The sequence below is a fragment of the Geotrypetes seraphini genome, chromosome 7 (assembly GCF_902459505.1).
Source record: "Geotrypetes seraphini chromosome 7, aGeoSer1.1, whole genome shotgun sequence".
NCBI classification, from domain to species: Eukaryota; Metazoa; Chordata; class Amphibia; order Gymnophiona; family Dermophiidae; genus Geotrypetes; species Geotrypetes seraphini.
This window is the reverse complement of record NC_047090.1, coordinates 186158501-186182076: the sequence shown is the minus strand read 5'-3', so window position 1 is coordinate 186182076 and position 23576 is coordinate 186158501. Positions and strand designations below refer to the sequence as shown.

Genomic DNA, 23576 nt, shown 5'->3' with positions numbered 1-23576 from the left:
TTACCGGGAGCCAATGAGATTTAATTAACAGGGGGGGTGACGTGATCATATTTTTTTTGCATGTAAATGGCTAGTTAAGAAAGATAGTATTCATGTGATATTACAGAATATCACTGAGGTGCACTAAGACCAAAGCCACTGGTTTCCGCACCGCACAACAGTATTTACACTTGCTGTGAGGCAGGCGTGTTAGTTAGTTGCTGGTGACTAAAATTATTAAAAAGGCGTAGTTTTCTTTCTTCACATCTCTCCTTCACTGGCTCCTCCTGGACTTCCACTTTTGTAAAACCAGCACTTGCATGCTCAAAGCCCTGAAAAAGTCACTATATGTTTTTAACATTTTATCCTAAAATGGCCATGTCCATTGGATGTACCTGCATTCACATGTGTATTTCCCATGACATTACATAGATAGCAATGTTACTTACCGTAACAGTTGTTATCCAGGGACAGCAGGCAGCTATTCTCACTAGTGGGTGATGTCATCAGACAGAGCCCCGGTACGGACGTCTCACAAGCACGTGTTGCTTGTAGAAACTTAAAAGTTTCTAGATGCCCGCACCGCGCATGCGCCGGTGCCTTCCCGCCCGGAGGTCCGGGCGTGTCTCCTCAGTTCAGGTAGCTAGCCTGAGAAGCCAACCCAGGGGAGGTGGGTGGGACGTGAGAATAGCTGCCTGCTGTCCCTGGATAACAACTGTTACGGTAAGTAACATTGCTTTATCCCAGGACAAGCAGGCAGGTATTCTCACTAGTGGGTGACCTCCAAGCTAACCTCAGTGGGATGGAGGGGGAGTTGGCGACTTAAGAGAATAAATTTTTCAATACTGTTTGGCCAAACTGTCCATCCCGTCTGGAGAGAGTATCCAGACAATAATGTGAGGTGAATGTGTGAACCGAGGACCAGGTGGCAGCCTTACAAATTTCCTCGATTGGTGTTGATCTGAGGAATGCTACTGAGGCTGCCATTGCTCTGACCTTATGGGCTGTGACCTTACAAGGAAGTGATAATCCAGCCTGGGCATAGCAGAAAGAGATACAAGCCGCCATCCAATTAGAGATGGTGCGCTTTGATACGGGTCTTCCCAACTTATTAGGGTCGAAGGAGACAAAAAGTTGAGGAGTGGTTCTGTGTGGCTTGGTGCGATCCAGGTAGAAAGCCAACGCACGTTTACAGTCTAGAGTGTGAAGGGCCGATTCTCCGTGGTGAGAATGGGGCTTAGGGAAGAATACTGGAAGTACAATGGATTGGTTGAGATGAAATTCTGAGACCACCTTAGGCAGGAATTTCGGGTGAGTGCGGAGGACCACCTTGTCATGATGGAATACTGTGAATGGTGGATCCGCCATCAATGCCTGGAGTTCGCTGACTCTGCGAGCGGACGTAAGGGCTACCAGGAAAAGCACTTTCCAGGTGAGATACTTAAGAGGGGCCCTGTTGAGTGGTTCAAACGGGGGCTTCATGAGACGGGAAAGGACTACATTGAGGTCCCAAACTACTGGGGGTGGTTTGAGAGGAGGGTTAACATGGAAGAGTCCTTTCATAAATCTGGCGACCACCGGATGGGCCGAGAGGGGTTTCCCTTGTAGGGGCTGGTGGAACGCCGCAATAGCGCTCAGGTGGACTCGTATGGATGTAGACTTGAGCCCGGATTGAGATAGGTGTAGGAGATAGTCCAGCACGGAGGATAAGGAAGCTCGCTGAGGTTCCTTTGATTTAGAAACACACCATGAGGAGAATCTAGTCCATTTCTGGGAGTAGCATTGTCGAGTGGCGGGCTTCCTGGAAGCTTCCAAGACCTCCCTCACTTCTTGAGAGAATTGGTGAGGGGTTACGTTGAGAGGAACCAAGCTGTCAGGTGGAGAGACTGCAGGTTGGGATGAAGCAGTGATCCTTGATGTTGAGTAAGTAGTGAAGGAAACACTGGAAGTGGTACTGGTTCCCTGCTGCTGAGTTGAAGTAGGAGGGAGAACCAAGGTTGTCTGGGCCACCGAGGAGCTATTAGAATCATGGTGGCCTGTTCGAGTTTCAGCTTGACCAGAGTCTTCTGGATCAGCGGGAATGGTGGGAACGCATATAGAAATCGTTTCCCCCAGTTCAGTAGAAAAGCATCTGCCTCGAGGCGATGAGGGGTGTAGATCCTGGAGCAAAACTGAGGCAGTTTGGAGTTGTGGGGAGCCGCAAAGAGGTCTATCTGAGGCGTCCCCCACTGTGTGAAGATTTGGTGAAGGGGGCTGGAATGGAGAGTCCATTCGTGCGGTTGTAGTAGACGACTCAGTTTGTCTGCTAAGACGTTGTTCTCCCCCTGAATGTAGACTGCTCTGAGGAAGGCGTTGTGGCGCACCGCCCAGTCCCAGACTCGTAGAGCTTCCTGGCAAAGGAGGGCCGAGCCCGTGCCTCCTTGCTTGTTGATATAATACATGGCGGCCTGATTGTCTGTGCGAATGAGGATCACCATGTCGTGAAGTAGGTGTTGGAAAGCTTGGAGCGCATTGAAGATGGCTCTGAGTTCCAGTAGATTGATTTGGTGTAGTCTTTCCGCACTGGTCCAGAATCCTTGGGTGCGGAGACCATCCAGGTGGGCCCCCCATGCATAATTCGACGAATCGGTTGTGAGAACTTTCTGATGGGGGGGAGAGTGCATCAGCAAACCTCTGGATAGATTCGAAGAGGTCATCCACCAAAGTAGAGACTGCCGAGGAGCAGGTGTGACTAAGATGTGTTTGGATAGTGGATCGGACGTCTGATTCCACTGTGATGCCAGGGTCCACTGGGGGATCCTGAGATGGAGTCTGGCAAAGGGTGTCACATGTACTGTGGAGGCCATATGGCCCAGGAGCACCATCAGTTGTCTCGCCGGTAGGGTTTGGCGAGAAGACACCGACTGGCAGAGATGAAGAAGAGACTCCATGCGTTGCAGAGGCAGGAATGCTCGGAGTCGGGTGGTGTCCAGGACCGCTCCGATGAAGGGGAGGGACTGGGTGGGTTGTAGATGAGACTTGGAAAAGTTGATCTCGAAGCCCAAATTCTGGAGGAAGTAGGTTGTAGCCAAGGTCGCCGAAGTGACCTCTGGGGCTGACGGGGCCTTGATGAGCCAGTCGTCGAGGTATGGGAACACCTGTAGACCCCTGTCCCGGAGTGCCGCGGCCACTACCACCAGGCACTTTGTGAAGACTCTGGGGGACGAAGATAGGCCGAATGGTAGCACTCGATACTGTAGGTGCAGATTTCCCACCCGAAATCTGAGGAACTTTCGGGAGGCCGGGTGAATGGGGATGTGAGTGTAGGCCTCCTTGAGATCCAGGGAGCATAACCAGTCGTTCTGCTCGAGGAGGGGGTATAGAGAAGCCAAAGTCAACATGCGAAACTTCTCTTTGACCAGAAACTTGTTGAGGGCCCGAAGGTCTAAAATGGGTCGCAGGTCGCCCGTTTTCTTCGGGACGAGGAAGTACCGGGAGTAAAACCCTCGGTTCAATTGGTCTGACGGGACCGGCTCGACAGCCCGAAGCTGAAGTAAGGTTTGGACTTCCTGAAGAAGAAGGGCGGTCTGCGTCGAGCTTGAAGGATACTCTCTTGGAGGATGGTCCGGGGGGACCCGATGGAATTGAAGAGAGTATCCTTCTCTTATGATGGTAAGGACCCATAGGTCCGTGGTTATGGCCTCCCATCGATGGTAAAAAAGGTGGAGGTGGCCCCCTATGGGAGAGGCTGAGTGCAGAACGGTGTCGGTTATGCTCCCGGGAGGGGAGTCAAAAGGGCTGGGGAACCTTAGGTGCAGCCGGTGGCTGAGGTTTTTGCTGAGACTTCTGGGGAGGTTGTCTCTTCGCAGGTTGTCTCGCAGCAGGCGTTTGTCTGGGCATGTAACGCCGCTGGTAAATCAGGGGTGGCCTGGAAGGTCGAGACTGTTGAGGTTTGGGTTTGGGCCGCAGGATGGATTGAAAAGATTTTTCATGATCCGACAGCTTCTTGGTAACAGTTTCGATAGACTCATCGAACAGGTCAGCTCCCGCACATGGTACGTTGGCGAGTCTGTCCTGGAGGTTGGGATCCATATCGATTGTACGGAGCCATGCCAGGCGACGCATGGCTACCGCGCTTGCGGCAGCACGTGCCGAGAGTTCGAATGCATCGAAGGAGGATTGCATCAGCTGGAGGCGTAATTGGGAGAGGGAGGCTACCACTTCCTCGAACTCGAATCGAGCTTGGGTGTCTATGAACGGAGTGAACTTGCGGAGCACCGGCAAGAAGAACTCCAGATAGGAAGAGAAAAAGAAATTGTAGTTCAGCACCCGTGACGCCATCATGGAGTTTTGATAGAATTTTCTACCAAATTTGTCCATCGTTCTCCCCTCTCGGCCCGGCGGTACCGAGGCGTAGACCTGGGAGGGATGAGAGCGTTTAAGAGAGGACTCGACCAGTAGGGATTGGTGGGAGAGTTGAGGGCCCTCAAACCCTTTATGGTGCACGATGCGGTATCGAGCATCGAGTTTGCTGGGAATCGCCGGTATGGAGTACGGTGTTTCGAAACACTGCATGAAGGTCTGATCCAGCAATTTATGCAGGGGGAGCCGAAGCGACTCCGTTGGAGGGTTAGGTAAATGCATGGTGTCCAGATACTCTTTGGAGTATCGGGAGCCCGTGTCAAGGGTCACATCCAGATCATCCGCCATTTGTCAGAGGAATGATGAGAAAGACAATTGATCCGCCAGCGTCGGTCTGTGGGACGGGCTGGAGGAGGAGGAGGCCTCCGGGTCCATGGACATCGGGGAGTGGCAAGGAGAATCGGGTACGGGTGTCTCCTCGTACTCCGGTCCCTCCGGAGGGGACACCTCTGATGAGGAGTATCCCATACGTTGCAGTTTTTTCTGCGGTGACACCTCCGAATGGCGTGAAGAGTGCCAGGATGAGTGTCTTGATCGGTGCCCGTCTCGGTGGCGGGACGGGGATCGGGATCGTCTGTGCATCGCATGGTCTCCCGAGGCCCCCAAGTGGTGGATAGGGCTGGAAGCGGTGGATCGCAACTGGGGTTGCGATGCGGATTCTTGCGATGCTACCCAAGTCTGGTAAGGAGTACGGAAGAACTCTTCCTGACTATGCCCAGGGCTTTGAGTATCGATCGGAGGTCTGGTCCCATGTTGGCGCGGAGGCGTAATGGGCTCTAATGGCGGCATATCGGTAAGCGAGGCTTGCCGCATGGGCATCGCCGCCCTCCCCCGTTCGTCCTCGTCGGTTTTCGAGGTCGAACGGCGTGGAGGAGGGGGAGGGGGCGGACCACCCCTTTGGACCGGTACCGGGAGGTCACCCTGTATGGCAGCGATGAGCCCGGGTCCGATGGTCTGCATGAGCTCAACGAATTGAGCTTCCAGCATGGACCGTAGCGAAGCCGATAAGGAGGGATCCGCACCGAAAGGGGGTCCTCCTGCACGGTCATCGCGCTCCTTCGAGGTCGAGTGCTTCTGCTTAGTAGCTTTCGGCACTTTGATGACCACTGGTGGCACTGTGGAAGGAAGAGGTACCTGAACCGAGGAGACCGGGGCAGGCACCGACGTCGAGCTCGTGGATGGTGTCGGGATGAACGGTGCCGGTTTCACCACACTCGATGCAGGAGGGGTCGTTACCGGTTTCGCCCGAACCGGGGAGGTATCAGATGAAGTGGAGGCTGAGGGATCCTTAGCTGCGTCCATCTTGAACATCGATTCCCACAATAGGCAACGCCGCTTGAATGAGCGTGCCGTAAGGGTAGAGCAAGGCCTGCACGATTTCGGAATGTGGTCAGGGCCCAAACACTGCAAACAGCGCCGGTGAGGGTCCGTGAGTGAAATCGCGCGTTGGCACTTGCTGCACTTTTTAAACCCGGTGATTGGCCGGGACATAGGCCGGAAAATCTCCGCCGCGAGGTCGAAGCCAGTGGGCCTGAGCCACGTGGCCGGCCCGTTCGACCCGCCGGAGGAAATAATCTTCTTTTTTTTTTTTTTTTTTTACTGAAAAAGAAAAGTACTGTTAACTGTAATTAAAAGAAAGCGAAAACGCGGACAAGGAAGGCAAATTTAACTGAATTCAGCTAGCGCATGATGAAGTTGAACTTCTCAGCTCCGCGGAAAGAAAAGAACTGAGGAGACACGCCCGGACCTCCGGGCGGGAAGGCACCGGCGCATGCGCGGTGCGGGCATCTAGAAACTTTTAAGTTTCTACAAGCAACACGTGCTTGTGAGACGTCCGTACCGGGGCTCTGTCTGATGACATCACCCACTAGTGAGAATACCTGCCTGCTTGTCCTGGGATAATTAGAAAAAACTTTGTGCTCGGAAAACTATTAAGCTCCCAGCCAGGACCACCTACATGCCTACATTTATTTATTTAATTTTCTATACCATTCTTCCAGGGGAGCTCAGAACAGTTTATATGAATTTATTTAGATAATCATGCATTTTTCCTTGTCTGTGCCACTGGGCTCACAATCTATCTAATGTACCTGGGGCAATGGGGGGATTAAGTGACTTGCCCAAGGTCACAAGGAGCAGCTTGGGTTTGAACCCACAACCGCAGGGTGCCGAAGCTGTAGCTTTAACCACTGCACCATTCTAGAAATCAAAATGTAGTAAAAGTGAGCCAAGTAAAGGACAATCCAGCCATTGTGACATCACTGATGAGGTTGGCTCTTATTGGTGGAATGAGGCATTATGACGTCACAATACCAGCTCTGGTTAACAGAGGCTGAAACTTTTCACACCAGGGGAGCTCAGAGCAATTTACATGAATTTATTCAGGTATTCAAACATTTTTCCTTGTCTGTCCCGCTGGGCTCACAATCTGTCTAATGAACCTGGAGCAATGGGGGCATTTTGGGCTAGATTCACTAAGCAAACCGATCGGATACCGATCGGTTTGTGACCCCTTTTCAACCCGATTTTCCTCTGACCCAATTCACTAACCTCTATGCCGATCCAATTCCGATCCGTGCATGCAAATGAGGGGAAAAGGCATGCAAAGTAGGCAGGGACGCGATTCACTAAACAAATCTGGGACATCGACTGGGCTGGCCGATCAACAGAAGAAGCGATTGATGGGGAACAGTCGAACACGTCCCTGCCGACTCTCCTGCTCCATTGCCGCCCTGCTCTCTGCCCCGATCTTCCAGCCCTGCTCTCTGCCCTGACTCTCCTGCTCCGATCTCTGCTCCGAATCTCCTGCCCCGATCTTCCAGCCCTGCCGTCTGCCATGAGCTCTGCCCCACCTCTCCTGCCTTGATCTTCCAACCCTGCTCTTTGCCCCTAGCTCTACCCCGACTCTCCTGCCCCAATCTCTGCTCCGAATCTCCTGCCCCGATCTTCCAGCCCTGATGTCTGCTCCAAGCACTGCCCCAACTCTCCTGCCCCGATCTCTGCTCCGATTCTCCTGCCCCGACTCAAGCCCGTGGTTTTAACCAGCTTTAAACCTGTGGGTCAAAACCACGGGCTTACGGGTAAAAAGTCAAATTTAAAATTTAAAAAACACAGCCTAATCTAGGCCTAAGTGACTTGCCCAGGGTCACAAGGAGCAGTGAGGGATTTGATCCCACAACCTCAGGGTGCTCAAGTTTAATTACTGTGCCACACTCTTCCCCACTTCTAGTTGGGCTATTGGAAGCTTTGCTGGAGGCATATTTAGATCAAGGGAGGAATCTAAAGCATCTAGTTTATATTTTTATTTTTTTTATTATTTAAGTATTTTCAGCATATTACATCCATTTAAAATAATAAGATATGGATTTCAAAGTAATTATACATCAAAAAGGAAAAAAAAAACCAAATTAACCACTTAAGGTAGATATCCATCTAGCCCACAAATTGAAGGAAGACAACTCTAATATTTCAGATTACATTACATTACATTACATTAGTGATTTCTATTCCGCTTGTGCCTTGCGGTTCTAAGCGGATTACATTAGAAGATGGCTGGACATTTCCAGGCGATGACAATACAATTATTTGTATAACTTTACAAACTTTGCAAACCTAACTTTACTTAACTTTTCGTACATAACTTTACATAACTTTACGTACATAACTTTACATAACTTTACGTGGAGTTACTTTGTGTTACTTTACATTATCCTTACCGTGCTTGCATAACTTGCATTAAGTTTACATAATTTATCTTACATAATTTATCTTACATAACTTTACAAGACTTTACGTAGAGTTATTTTATGTTATTTTACCTTATTATTCCAGTACATTGCATAACTTACATTACATGATATTACAAAGCATAACCTTATGTTATATTACAACGCATAACCTTATGTTACTTTACATAATATTACAACGCATATTCTTATGTTACCAAAAAATCGTCTGTTCCTAGGTTGCTATATCTGATTTTTTCGGTATTTGGGGAGACTGTGTTTCTAGATATGAATTGGCTTTACGCCCGATGCAGCTAGATTAGATGTTGCCTATGGGGACGAAGTTGCAGTTGGTTGTGAGTTGCAGTAGGTTATGAAGGGAGAGAAGATGATGGTAGATTATAATATTGGGATGTGTTTTTTGAATAGTATGGTTTTTATATCTTTTCGAAACGCTTTGTAGTCCGTTGTTGTGGTCAGCAGCTTGGATATGGTGGGGTCAGTTTTCGCGGCCTGTGTAGCAAGTAGGTTGTCATATAGCTTTTTGCGTTTTGTGCCTTTGAGTGAGGGGTAGGTGAATGGAGTCTGGGTTCTCCTTACTCTAGTTGAGAGGTTTCGGGTTAGGCGGCTGTTTAGGTAGAGAGGTGCTGTTCCGTTTAGTGCTTTGAATAATAAACAGTATAGTTTGAATTGAGTTCTTGCTTGTATCGGTAGCCAGTGTGAGTCGAGATAGGCATTAGTGATGTGATCGTATTTTCCTAGCGAGTAGATAAGTCTGAGTGCTGTGTTCTGTACTGTCTGTAATTGTTTGGTCATGTAAGCGGGGCAGGGTAGATAAAGGCTATTGCAGTAGTCTACAAGTCCTAGTACAAGTGATTGGACTAAGATCCTGTATTGAATTTTGTCAAAGAATTTTCTTATTTTTCGCAGGTTGCGCATGGTGTAGAAGGCTTTTTGGATGGTTTTGTTAGTATGAGTCTGCATTGTGCATCTCCTGTCTATTGTTACTCCCAGGTTTTTGAGTGCTGGCTGTATTGGGTATGTGATTGCATTTGTCGTCAGATCAGTTAAGGTAGGTTCTTTGTCTTTTTCTAGCAGCAGGAATTTGGTTTTATCCGTGTTCAGTTTCAGTTTGTGGTTGGTCATCCATGTTTCTACCGTTTCCAGAGTTATTTTCAGTCGTCCTGATGAGTTGGGGTCTTGGGTATTGAAGGGGAGAAGGATTGTTATGTCGTCTGCGTAGCTGAATGAGACTATATTTAGGGAGTCTAGAGTGGTGCCCAGTGAGGATACGTAGAGGTTGAAAAGTATGGGTGATAATGGAGATCCTTGTGGTACTCCACAGGGGTTTGACCAAGGGTCAGATATGTGGTCTTTTGTCTTTACTTTATAAGTTCTAGTTTTTAGAAAGCCTTGGAACCAGTTGAGTACCAAACCTGTGATCCCTATGGCGTCTAGTATCTGGAGTAGTATGTTGTGATCCACTAGGTCGAAAGCTGCTGAAAGATCTAGTTGGATAAGTAGTATCCTGTTCCCTTTGCTGAGGTGTTGGTGGGCTATATCCATTAGAGATACAAGTAGTGTCTCTGTGCTGTGGTTTTTTCTGAAACCTGATTGTGATGGGTGTAGTATGTTGTGGTCTTCTAAGTAGTTGGTGAGGTATTGTGCCACAAGACCTTCTTGTAGTTTGATATATAATGGGATTGAAGCGATGGGTCTGTGGTTGGCTGGATTATTGTTTGGAGCTTTGGGATCTTTCGGTATGGGGGTGATAATAATCTCGCCTAGTTCTGGTGGGAAGTGACCATCTGTGAGCGTGGATTGTAGCCAGTTCATGAGGTTAGCTTTGAACTTGATGGATGCGGTTGTTAGCAGGTACGATGGGCAGCTGTTTAGGTCACAAGAAGTTTTACTATATTTGTTGTATAGTCGAGTCATGTCGTTCCATTGTATTTTGGGGAAGTTAGTCCACATAAGGAAAAGAAAAATAGGAATAGAAGGAGGAAAATAAACTTCCTCCCCATCACAACCTATATACCTTCATATGGCGCTACACTTATATAAATCCCCACTGAGAAGTGTTAATAAACTAGTCTTGTTTCTTTCCCTTAAGAAATAATTCTAACTGAAATGGGTCCCAGAAAACATAATTTTTATCTTGAATGTGCAACAAACATTTACAGGGAAATTTGAGAAAAAATGTTGCACCAATTTCAAGAACTTTAGGTCGTAAAGCCAAAAAGGCTTTCCTCCTATGTTGAGTAGCCTTTGCCACATCGGGAAACATTAAGACTTTATCTCCACAAAATTTTGCCTCTCTATTTTGGAAATACAATTTCAAGATTAAATTTTTATCTAATTCATTTGCACAGGTAATTAACAAAATAGCCCGGGTTGGGATCAATTCTTGAGAATCTTCAAGAAACTTTGTTAAATCTACATCTACAGAACTCAATTGATCCATTCCCCTTCTACTGGTTTATATTTTTAAATGTACAAGTGTCATTTCCTATTGATGTTGCACCTGCTTACAAAACAGGTAGAAATTCTGCAGGTCCTTTCTATCCAGTAGACTATTTTCAAAAGGAAGTAAATGCATGCTAAAGTCTCCTCGGTGGGCAGTTTAAAATTTCAAAGGGGCAATTTTTAAAGGCAAAGATTTTCATGTTTCAAAAATGGAAACAAGCCTGAATCCAACACAGACAGGGCTCATAAACCAGCATTCCACTAGAAGGCAGCTGCGGGGTGACTTTTACAACCAGAACAAGGTCATAAAATTACCTATATCCACCCTATCATTCTCTGTGCAAGAAACTTCACAACCCCTATAGGTCCTGTCTGTCTGTCCAAATTAGATAGTAAGCTCTTCTGAGCAGGGACCGTCTATTGCATGTTAAATGTACAGTGCTGTGTACACCTTTCAGTGCTACAGAAATAAATAGTAGTATTTAAGATTCAGAGAGAACACAAAACATAATTGTGTTTTGAGAGGAAAAGGCCGATGTCCCTCGCACTGCAGTGTGACGTTAACCATCCAATAAATATTTGTTTTTATTATGGACAAGAGGAAGGATAGCAAAACAGATTTCACAAACGGGTCAAAACAACGTGATGAATTTCTTGCCGTTTTTTGATTGAACTAAAACTCTTTTGGTTTTATCTGGCAGTGGTATTTTGTCCCTCTTTATTTTCTCAACTCCATTTCTCCCCATCTCTTTCCGATCGTGAAAATGGAGCCGCTTTCCTGGTTTTCCCTTCGGCTGTGAACTGCTTTGGTTCTCACTGTCAAATTGTGGTATAACAAAACATGTGTGACCTCTAAGCATGTGGTGAAAATTAGCTGCTACACACCTGAGCCTTCCTTCTGCCCTCTCTTGTCACAGCGTCCTGGAAGAAACTTTTAGAGCCGCTTCTAAACATAGGCAAGGGCTGACAGCCTTCTTCGGCTTAGCTTCCTGGCACACCTACGCCATAATTATTCTGGGCAATTATGATATTTGCACAGGAATTGGAAGCACTTTTTCCATCAGCCTAATTGAGATGTTTCAAATTATTTCTATTCGGCGGTACCATCCCCCGGATTCTAGAGCTTCTGAGATACGGGCACAACTTAATTGGCTGACGAGCTGTTAAGCAACAATCACTGGATGCAAAAAAACAATTATAGGCATGACTTGGCGCCAATTGGGGACCTACACCCATCTAGCTGCACCCATAGCCTGCAACTCGGAAGGGGCCGTGGCCACGGGAGACACATGGGCAGGTCAGAGGCATTCCAACAGAATTACCTGCAGTGTTAATAAGAATAAGGGGTCTTCATGCCCAGTTTTGTAAGCCAAGACCCGCTTTGTGCCGACGTGGAGGCCACCGCTGGGGTCTGAGAACTGTCCGGCGCACTGCCACATCCCTGTGCTCTCATCAACCCCCAGGCCTCCGCAGCGGTGCTCACACGTTTAGAGGCACCGTTGACTGTCAGCCACAGTCCACAAGGAAAGAGCCAGCGATATTTATGGCCCCCTTCACGCAGAGCTTGAGTGACTTCCTTGAAAGCTCTGCGTTTCTGTAGTGTAGACCAAGCAAGATCCTGGAATACTCCCACCGTAAGATCCTTCCATCGTAATGTCACCTGCCAGCGTCCCGCCAACAAAATGCGTTCCTTGAGTGAAAACTCTCCAAAGCAGGCAATTATACTGCGGGTGCCTTGTCCACGCACCGGCCCCAGGCTTCGATGTGCCCGTACCAGGACTATAGACTCAGGCACTTCAGCGCCATCAGCCCGCAGCAAATATTCACAAACATCGCGCACCACCGCTTTGCAATCCCGATATGCCTCATTTTCAGGGATTCCCTTGAAGTGTAAATTGCAGCGCCTAGATCGATTTTCCAAATCCTCGACTTGGTTCCGGAGATCATGCAACTCGGAGGAAAGGCGATCCGTGGTGTCTTTATTTGCGGACAACGAGGTGGAAAGTGTCGCCACGTGGTCTTCCGAAGCCGACACTCGGGCTCCCACCTCACTGACCTCTGATCGGAACTCTGCCAATGCCGCCTTGACATCGACCCGAACCCCTATCATCTCCGCTTTCAGTTCCTGGAACCATGCAGTCATAGATTTATGAGGCACCTCGCTCTCTTCTCCCATCTGATCAGTAATGCCTTCATCCTCCGATTCCGAGAGGGCCTCCCGCCCCGCCGCCATCTTCTTTTTCTCCACGAGCCCTCCGGCCCCTTCGGAATTTGACTTTTTGTCCGTTTCACCCAAATATTTAAACTTTTCCAGCCATTTTCAGGTCGCCATGATATCGGGTGCACAATCCACTCAGTGCCAGCAAAAATTGCTCTCTGGAAGCTCACTATGCACTTTTCCACAAAAGCCCCGACGGAACTCCTGTTTTAAGCAGCCATTCGGAAGGATGACGTCACTTCCTCTCCGTTTTGACACTGGAATTTATTTATTTATTTATTTTAGTATTTATACACCACTTATAGCCTAAGTCAGGGGTGCCCAAAAGGTCGATCGCGATCGACCGGTAGATCGCGAAGGCAACGTGAGTCAATCGCATTGCCTTTGCGTTCAACTTGCTTCCTGACTCAGAAGCGCTGAGCTGACCAACTTCCCCCACCCGACATCAATTCTGACGTCGGAGAGGAAGTTCCGGGCCAGTCAATCACTGCCTGGCTGGCCCGGAACTTCCTCTCTGACTTTAGAAATGACGTCGGGGAGAGGAAATCAGGTCGGCCCGACGCTTCTGTGTGGGGAAGCAGGGAGAGCTTTGGACGGCAGTGGTTTGGAGGCCTGTTCCTCGATGGCGGCGGCAGTGGCTTGGGAGCAGGCAGGGAGACAGAAAGAAAGAAGGGAAAAAGAAAGAAAAGGGGGAATGGAGAGAGAAAGACAGACAGAAAGAAAGAAGGGCAGGGAGAAAGAAAGAAAGGGGAGGGGGGCAGAGAGAGAGGAAGAAAAAGCTGGCGGAGGGAATGAGGTCTGGAAGCATACAGCAGGCTGAAAGAAGGGAAGAAATATTGGATGTATAGTTAGAAGGAAGTGCAACCAGAGACTCATGAAATCACCAGACAACAAAGGTAGGAAAAATTATTTTATTTTTAATTTACTGATCAAAAATTTTGAGAATTTATATCTGCTGTCTATATTTTGCACTATGGTCCCCTTTTACTAAGCCGCAATAGTGGTTTTTAGTGCAGGGAGCCTATGAGCATCGAGAGCAGCGCAGGGCATTCAGCGCAGCTCCCTGCGCTAAAAACCGCTATTGGGTTTAGTAAAAAGGGAGGGGGTATATTTGTCTATTTTTGTATAGTTGTTACTGAGGTGACATTGCATAAATTCAACTGCCTTGACCTTTTTGAAAACCTGCGGAATATAAATGATAAATTAACATTTTCTCTGCGTACAGTGTGCTTTGTGTTTTTTTTAATTTTATTGTTGGTAGATCATTTTGACTTGGTCATTTTAAAAGTAGCTCGCAAGCCAAAAAAGTTTGGGCACCCCTGGCCTAAGTGGTTTACATTCAGGTACTCAAACGTTTTTCCCTGTTTGTCCTGTGTGTCCTGGTGGGCTCACAATCTATCTAATATACCTGGAGCAATGGGAGGATTAAGTGACTTGTCCAAGGTCAGAAGGGTTGAACCCACGACCTCAGGGTGCTGAGGCTGTAGCTATAGCCACTGAACCACTCCTACACCAGGTTTTAGGCAGGGGTAACTCTGGTGCCCAGAGCTGGGTTCAGGAATCGACACCACTGTTCCCTTTAAGCTGAGCGGGGGTCCTCCAACCGCATTGCTTCCTGTGGGGGAAGGTGCTTCAATATTATGTTTCCTATCACTAGGGACAGAGGAGTAGAGAGAGCAGGAGGGAGAGACACGCTGGACACTGGGAGGGGAGAAGGAAGATGATGGACATCTGCAGGGGAGGAGGGAATGGAGTAGAAACATACTGGATAATGAAGGGGAGATGCTGGACTGCATCTCCCCTTCAGAGTGAGGGTGTATCACTGTTGGCGCACCTAGGGTGAGAGACATCCTTCTGTCAGCCTTGGGTAACAGCACTCACAGTGCTTTATAAAAAAACATGTTTTTTTCTGTGCCAATCACCCAGTCCTACTATGGTTACTGCAGATGGGCAGACTAGTTGGGCCATTTGGCCTTTATCTGCCCTCATGTTACAATGTTTCTATAACCATAAAGCTCTATGACATAACAATGCATCTGTAAAGAGCCTTAGCCTATAGGAAGAGGAGATGCAAATGTTAAGAGCCTTAACCAATAGAGAGAGGAGGAGATAGTGGATGCTGCGGATGGGCCATTTGGCCTTTATCTGCTGTCATGTAATACAACACAAAGTTTAAAAGTATGGTTTCCAGTTATATGTTTTTAGAGGCTTATTGTAGAACTAGTATTTTAGCCCGTTACATTCGTTACAGTAATGGGTGCTAGAATAGCCCCATCTATATCCTGACCCTGACCCCACCCATGCCCCGCCTCTATCATGCCCGGACCCTGCCTCCCACTGATCCTAGTCCCACCACCTCACCTTTCACCATTTCCTTTGTACCCTTTTGGCCCTCCTGATAGGGTCATTACTTACCCGAGGCGGCAGCAGCAGTCCTGACGTACCAACCTTTCCTCCCTCAGTGCCCCAAAGCAGCAGTGGTCCTACCATTTCCATCTCTCCCTTTCCCTCTTTCACACCCTCTACCATCTCTCTCTGACCCTGTTTCACCTCTTTTGCCATCTTTCCCTTTCCTGTCCCCCTCTGTCCTTCCCCAAGACCATCTCTCTCTCCTGCCCCCTCCACACTCCCTAAAGTCTCTCTCTCCCTATCCCCTACCATCTCTCCTGGTCCCCCTAGTAGTCCCTCTGTCCTTCTCATCCATCTGTCTCTGTCTCTCTCTCCTCACCTCCTGCCTCTGCGGAGCTCTCGCAACTCCTCCTCGTCCTCCTCCATCCAGGCTTCAGCCATCTTCCGCCGCGGCCTACAGCCTCCGACAGCCGCCTCGGGGGATTCTCACGCATGCGCACTCCTACCTGCAGTCCCCTCAGCGCACGGAAAATGGGAGCACGCAGGTGGGAGTGCGCATGTGCGCTTAGGGCTTTATTATATTAGATAAGCTTGACGGCAGAGTAAATTATCACAATCTTGGGTGGGAAGCCAATAGACTAGGGACCTGAAAATTAATTGGGAAAGGCGTGTAAGGCTGACATGTTGCTTAGGGTGTCCAAACCCTCCCCATCCCTGACCAAGACTTCCAAGACAAAGTTAGACAAGTTTCTGCTGAACCGGAACATACGCAGGTAGGGCTGGTCTCAGTTAGGGCACCGCCGCGGGAGCAGACTGCTGGGCACGATGGACCACTGGTCTGACCCAGCAGCGGCAATTCTTATGTTCTTATGTAACTTGCTAAATTTGAATCTGCCCTTCGGTGGTGATAGCGATGGGCACAGGTGCAGAATAAACACAAAAAGAAAAAAAACAAAAACAAAACAACAGTGGGAGAGAGGTCCAATCTCTCCCACCGCCAAGTGACCCCCCACCCCCAATATCAACGGGAGAGATGCCCATTCTCTCCCACCACCAAGCGACCCCCCCACCAGCAGCAGAAGAGATGCCCATTCTCTCCCACTGCCAAGCGACCCCCCCCACCCCCACCAGCAGCGGGAGAGATGCCCATTCTCTCCCACCGCCAAGCGACCTCCCACCCCCACCAGCAGCGGGAGAGATGCCCATTCTCTCCCACCGCCAAGCGACCTCCCACCCCCACCAGCAGCGGGAGAGATGCCCATTCTCTCCCACTGCCAAGCGACCCCCCCACCCCCACCAGCAGCGGGAGAGATGCCCATTCTCTTCTGCTGCCAAGCAACACCCCCCTTCCTCTGTGCCTCCGAAGACCAGCACCCTCTCCCCCTTAGCTCGACTTAGATGGCTGACCTGACAGATGCCTACGCCCTCTGGCCAGCTGGCCCACCTCTATAAAATGGGCCTTCCCTTCCACGGTGGAGGAGCCTGACTGGCCCAGGTTGTTTAATGCCCCTCCTATGGGTGGGGCCTTATGCATTTGGGCCAATCAGAACCTTAGGCTCCTTACTGATGTATCTAGGGAAGAGCCTAAGGCTCTGATTCGCCCAAACACATATGACTCCTCCCATAGGAGGGTCCTTAAACAACCTGGGCCAATCAGAGCCTCAGGCTCCTCGCTAGTGCATCCCAGGATGCAACAGAGAGTGGAAGACCCATTTTGAAGAGGCAGGCCAGCTGGCTGGAGGGAGTAGGCATCCCTCTAGTCAGCCATCTAAATCAAGGTAAAAGGAAAGGGTGCCGGTCGTCAGAGGCACGGGGGAGGAGGGTGTTGCATGGCAGCAGGAGAGAATGGACATCTCTCCTGCTGCTGGGGGGGGGTCGTTGGGCGGTGGGAGTGGGCATCTCTCCCGCTGCCAGGATTTTAAACAGTGCTGTCACTATACTGGCACCCCTGGACCAGTCGCTGATTTTTGTCGCCAAAAGCCAACGTCGCTCTTGGAGAATGGCTCAGTGATTTTTAAGAATCCACCAGAGTGCTCATTTCAATATTGAAGAGCCCATTTGCATGGCAGTGTCGGAGACTGCTAGAAAGCTTGCTAAAAACTGCGATAAGCCATTTTGATAATCCGCCGCTACAATGTGTGCAGGCTAAACCGCTGAAAAGCAGTTTAGCGGCAGCGTTAAAGTTTTGAGAATCTGGCCCTAAGTGGTACCAGAAAATCCTAGAATATAAATCACTACCGACGCAAAAGAAGAAAGAATGCTACTCGAAACAGATCAGCACAGAAAATAATCTTCAAAATCAACAAACTGTTCTCAATATTAGATAAGCAAACCAACAGGAACAAGATGACAAACAGTAACAACCTCTATTCCAGTGATTTCCAACCCTGTCCTGGAGGAACACCAGGCCAATCGGGTTTTCAGGCTAGCCCTAATGAATATGCATGAGAGAGATTTGCATATGATGGAAGTGATAGGCATGCAAATTTGCTTCATGCATATTCATTAGGGCTAGCCTGAAAACCCAATTGGCCTGGTGTTCCTCCAGGACAGGGTTGGGAACCACTGCTCTATTCCAACAGCCTCAGAACTAGCTTGAGTACCTGAATATTTGAATGTAAACCGTTCTGAGCTCCCTTGGGAGAACGGTATAGAAAATTGAATAAATAAATAAATATAGCAGTGTTTCGGAACCCAGTCCTGGCGTTCCCCCTTGCCAGCCGGATTTTCAGGATATCCACAATGAATATGCATGAAATAAATTTGCATATAATGGAGGCAGTGTATGCAAATCGAGTTTATGCATATTCATTGTGGATATCCTGATTGGCAAGGGGGTGTTCCTGGACTGAGTTGGCCTACAGTATTAAAAACAAAAATCTCTCAGACCCCTTCCTCCAAGATGAACACTTAGGGACGTGCTCGACAAGATTCCTGTCCATGGATTTCCCTGGGACTGAGAGGACATGAACTCGGACTGTCGATCTTTCTGCAGGAAGGTGCTTACTGTTGCAATGGCTTCCGTTTGTTCATGGGTATAGCCTCTGTACTGTCCCAGCATCTGGTCGACATGTCTCAGGTTCCGATTGGTGTCCTTCAAAAAAGCCAAAATGGGAAAGAGCAGAAATGGCATTAGAATCACGCTTCCATAAGAAACAGTTCTGTCTTAGTTTATACACGAGTCTGCCTTCTAGAACAAGCACTTGTTTCTGACTAGAGAATGACACGGGGGAAAAAAATCTGTCCCCATCACTGCCCCGTCACCGGACCACCGTCCCCTTCACTTCCCTGTCCCCGCCGTCCCCTTCACTTCCCTGTCCCCGCTGTCCCCTTCACCGCCCCGTCCCTGCCGTCCCCTTCACTTCCCTGTCCCCGCCGTCCCCTTCACTTCCCTATCCCCACTGTCCCCTTCACCGCCCTGTCCCCGTCGTCCCCTTCACCGCCCCCGTCTCTGCAGCATCCACCCTTCCCTCTCGCCACCTTACTACCCTTCGGCATCCCTCGCACGGTCCATGCATCTCCCTCCCTCCTCCTTACCTTCTTGGCACGTTTTAAGGTTTCAGAGTACTTGTTGAAAGCCACTGGAGCCTAAGTGCATCGCGTGCTTGTGTAGGCGGAAGCTTCTCCTCTGACGCAACCGAAAGTTGCATCAGAGAAGTTTCTGCCCACACACGAGGCTCAGTTTCTGCCTATCCATGAGGCTCAGGCGGCTTTCAACAAGTACTCTGAAACCTTAAAACGCGCTGCAAAGGTAAGGGGGAGGGAGAGAGATCGATTCATAGGAAGGAGGGAGGGGGCCGCGCGCGGTCACGCGTTCCCTCCCTTAACTGCGGGGACAAGGCCATTCACCGCTCCAAGGGGCGGTGGATGGTCTTGTCCCCACACCTGCAGTGAGCACCTTTCCCCCTCCACCATTTTGGCGGGTTACCCGCGGCTACTCGCGGCTAGCCGTGGGTAACATCCACCGTGTCATTATCTATTCCTGACCACGATAAATGTGAGCTACGAACAGAGATCTTGTGCACACAGCAGGAAAGGCGGATAACCAATAGTTTATGAAACCTGGGCTTCACTTCTCTTCAGCACCATAGTCTGGAGAGTTCATGGGTAGTACAATGGTGGAACTTTCTCCCAGGAGAGAAGAGATTATGTAATGTTTCAAGAAACAGCTGAAAACACAGCTGTTTCTGGATGCATTTCTATAACATAGTTGGAATTGGCATGGTTTCAGCTAGTACTTATATAAGACTGTTTTTGATTGTACCCTATTGTAACCTGATTTCAATTAATTTATATGTGGTATTTGAACGGAACTTGTAAGACTAAGTAGGTGCTCAATCTAGATAACCCTGCAATGTTGCCTGTACAGTCAAACCTCGGTTTGCGAGTAACCCCGTTTGCGAGTGTTTTGCAAGACGAGCAAAACACTCAGCAAACTTTTGACTCGATTTAACAAATCCAATGTGTTGCTTTTTCCTTGGAAGGATAATCCTAAACTTGACCATCCAATCTCTATTAAGGGTCATCCTTTACAAGAGGTACACAATATTAAAATACTAGGAGTTATTTTTGATCACACTCTTTCCTTCCATGACCATATTAGTAGCGTCATTAAGTCTTCGTTTTTTAGGCTCCGACAAATCCACTCTGTCTCACAATTTCTCAGTGTCAAATCTCTTAACATCCTTATTCATTCTCTTGTCATGTCGAAGATTGACTACTGTAATGCTTTATTTAAAGGAATAGCTCAAAAGGAAATTAAACGCTTACAGATTATACAAAATACATCCATTAAGCTTATTTATAAAGCTAAAAAATTCGATCACGTAACACCTCTCCTTAAGGAAGCGCATTGGCTTCCAGTGGCCCATAGAATTATTTACAAACTTAGTTTGCTCACTTTTAAATCTCTTTTTTTTAAAACTCCGGCTTTCATTCATAAATTTTTAATCCCCTACACAGCTAATAGAACACTAAGATCTTCCGAACAGCATTTATTAACGATTCCATCTCTTAAAATAATAAATACGCGCCGTCAGTTTATTTTTTCAGTTACTGCACCTCAAACCTGGAATTCTTTACCTAGTCATTTAAGGGAAGAAACTAATGTAGAAAAATTCAAATGTAAACTAAAAACTTTCCTTTTTAATGATGCCTTCATAAATTAACTTGTTTTAATGTGACCCTTATAACATTCACGAGAATCTTCTAAATTATTCCTTCAAGTCTCACTTTCAACTTTTATTATCTTTTACATTTTATCTTATTATTATTATTATTTTTACCCTCTCCTTATGTGCCCTCCCTACATGTTTCTTCAACTTTTATTTAAATTGTAACTTCTTCCCCATCCTTTCCCTTTGTTTCTAGTTTTTGTCAAATTTGTCATTAGCCTTGTTAGTTTTATTTTTTGTGATTTTGCCTTTATATTGTAATTTTATCATTATGTACATCGCTTTGAATTTAGATAAAGCGATTAATCAAATCGGTATTAAACTTGAAACTTGAACTTGATTTGCGAGCCCCCCCCCCCCGATAACCGGCATTGCTCCCCTCCGCTCGCAAAGGCCCCCTCGCTCCAACCGGCACCCCCCCCCCCCCCCCCTGAACAACTTAAACTTACCCCCCCCCCCCCGGTCTGGCATCGGCACGCAGGCACAGATCGTGCCGGTGCCTAGAAGATCTTCCGGCTTCTACCTGCCTTGAGCATGCATCTGCGCATGCTCAAGGACTTCTAATTCTCCCTCTTGCCGAGGGAGGCAGAAGCCGGAAGATCTTCTAGGCACCGGCACGATCGGTGCCAGACCGGGGGAGGCAAGTTTAAGTTGTTCACGCGGGGGGGGGGGAGTCTTTGCGAGCGGAGGGGGAGCAGCACTACTGGCCTCGGGGGTGGGGAACATATCAAAGCGAGTTTCCATTATTTCCTATGGGGAAACTCGGTTTGATAAACAAGCATTTTGGATTACAAGCATGCTCCTGGAACGGATTATGCTTGTAATCCAAGGTACCACTGTATTCTGTTTGACATGTGTGTAATCTGTTATGCTACTGTGCATGTTTATTTTGTACATCGCTTTGATCTAAAGCAGTATATAAACTTTCTAAATAAATATATAAAATAAATAACCTTACAAAATTTTCAAACATCCTAAAAACTGCCACACTGGGTCTGATGAAATACCCACCTAACAGTGGCCCAACAGCAGGTACCGAGAGGAAAGGCTTGCACAGCATGGTCTAATGCCCTTCCAGACTAGGGGGACACTCGATGAAACTACAGGGAAATACTTTTAAAACCAATAGGAGGAAATATTTTTTTCACTCAGAGAATAGTTAAGCTCTGGAACGCATTGCCAGAGGATGTGGTAAGAGCAGATAGCGTAGCTGGTTTTAAGAAAGGTTTGGACAAGTTCCTGGAGGAAAAGTCCATAGTCTGTTATTGAGAAAGACATGGGGGAAGCCCTGGATCGGTAGCATGGAATGTTGCTACTCTGGAATCTTTTGTTACTCTTTGGGATTCCAGAACCTTGATATTCTTTAGGGTTCTGAATGGAATGTTGCTACTCCTTGGGTTTCCGGAATCTTTTGTTACTCTTTGGGATTCCAGAACCTTGATATTCTTTAGGATTCTGAATGGAATGTTACTACTCCTAGGGTTTTGGCCAGATATTAGGGACCTGGATTGGCCACCCTGAGAACGGGCTACTGGGCTTGATGGACCATTGGTCTGACCCAATAAGCCTATTCTTATGTTCTTAGTTTCTAGCAAGCCTGTTTCATCTATAACCCACTGTTGTAACCATATTACAGTGCTTCTATTGCTTTTGCAGTGCTCTAAAACATCAAGGAATTTTATTTGTTCACATAAACTGGTTAGTCACAATTTGATGCAGTCAAGGAGACTATAAATCATTTATTTCTGCCACAAATACACAGGAATATTACATTAAACCCCCCAGAGAAAACATGATTAGGATGAAGGTCTTGAATCTCTCTCAGAGCTCCAGGTTGAATGTTTCTCTTTCCTTTTTGCTACTTGTCATTCCATTTAATTTGCTTCAGCATTTATATTAAATGTTTCAGTCAAGAAATCTGATCTTAGTAAAGAGCCCCTTTCCCCCTAACCAGAAAGGATCTGTAAGGTCAGATACCAGTTGCAGGTGAAACGGCAGCCGAAGAAGGTGCAAAAGGATTGTTGTAAGTCAAGGGGCTCCTTTTACTAAGGTGCGGAATAAAGCACGCTAAACTGCCCTGCGCGCTAGACTTTAACGCCAGCATTGAGCTGGCCTTATTCTAGAAGCGTACTGCGCAGTGTAGTGCGCTAAAAACGGAGCCCAAGGTTTCTAGCCCATACCTGCACCAGCGTATTTTTCAAAGGAAAAAGGTTGTACCAGAAGCACTACATGAGTTTGACCCTGAAAGACAAGTTTTAAGAATGGAACCAAGGCGGTACTCATGTTTTCAAGAAAACCAGAGAGACCAAAAATTACCAGCTATACGAGGCGATTCAGTATGAAAGAAATTCCATGAAGGAGACATATCTGAAAATAAAGGCAAAAATAAAGGCGTTCGTGAAAAAAACACCAGAAGAGGAGTACAGAAAGGACTACCGGGTGAAACTGAAAGCCAAGAGAGAGGTATATCTGGCTAAAGCGTAAGCGGTAAGCAAATGGCTAAAAATGTAAAAAAAGGGAGACTACATTTTTTTCAGATATATTAGTGAAAGGAGGAAGATGGAATTGCAAGACTAAAAGATGCTGTGAACCGATATGTGGAGAGTGATGAGGAAAAAGCAAATGTGCTAAACAAATACTTCTGTTCTGTGTTCACGGAAGAAAATCCTAAAGAAGGACCAAGATTGTCTGGCAAAGAATGGAGTAAATACCACGCCCTTCATGGAAGAAAGAGTTTACAAACAACTTGAAAAACTGAAGGTGGACAAAGCGATGGGACCAGACGGGATCCATCCCAGGATACTAAGGGAGCTCAGAGAGGTTCTGGCGAGTCCTATTAAAGACTTGTTCAACAAATCTCTGGAGACGGGAGTGATTCCTGGGGATTGGAGGAGAGCGGATGTGGTCCCTATTCATAAAAGTGGTCACAGGGATGAAGCAGGAAACTACAGGCCGGTGAGCCTCACTTCAGTTGTTGGAAAAATAATGGAAGTGTTGCTGAAAGAAAGGATAGTGAACTTCCTTGAATCTAATGGGTTACAGGATCCGAGGCAACATGGCTTTACAAAAGGTAAATCGTGCCAAATGAACCTGATTGAATTTTTTGATTGGGTGACCAGAGAGCTGGATCGAGGACATATGCTAGATGTAATTTACTTGGATTTCAGCAAAGCCTTTGATACAGTTCCTCATAGGAGGATGTTGAACAAACTTGAAGGGCTGAAGTTAGGACCCAAAGTGGTGAACTGGGTCAGAAACTGGCTG

At 47.5% G+C, this 23576-nt stretch overlaps 1 protein-coding gene across 3 annotated transcripts in view; it reads right to left on the bottom strand.

Moving 5' to 3' along the window:
• The window catches only part of CEP128 (centrosomal protein 128), a 532978-nt gene that overhangs the window by 487531 nt on the left and 21871 nt on the right, over window positions 1-23576 (bottom strand). For all 3 annotated transcript variants that reach the window (XM_033953417.1, XM_033953420.1, XM_033953419.1), the window contains one exon: window positions 18146-18232. In XM_033953417.1, coding sequence (XP_033809308.1) covers window positions 18146-18232 — 87 coding nt within the window. The remainder of the gene's footprint in view (window positions 1-18145; window positions 18233-23576) is intronic.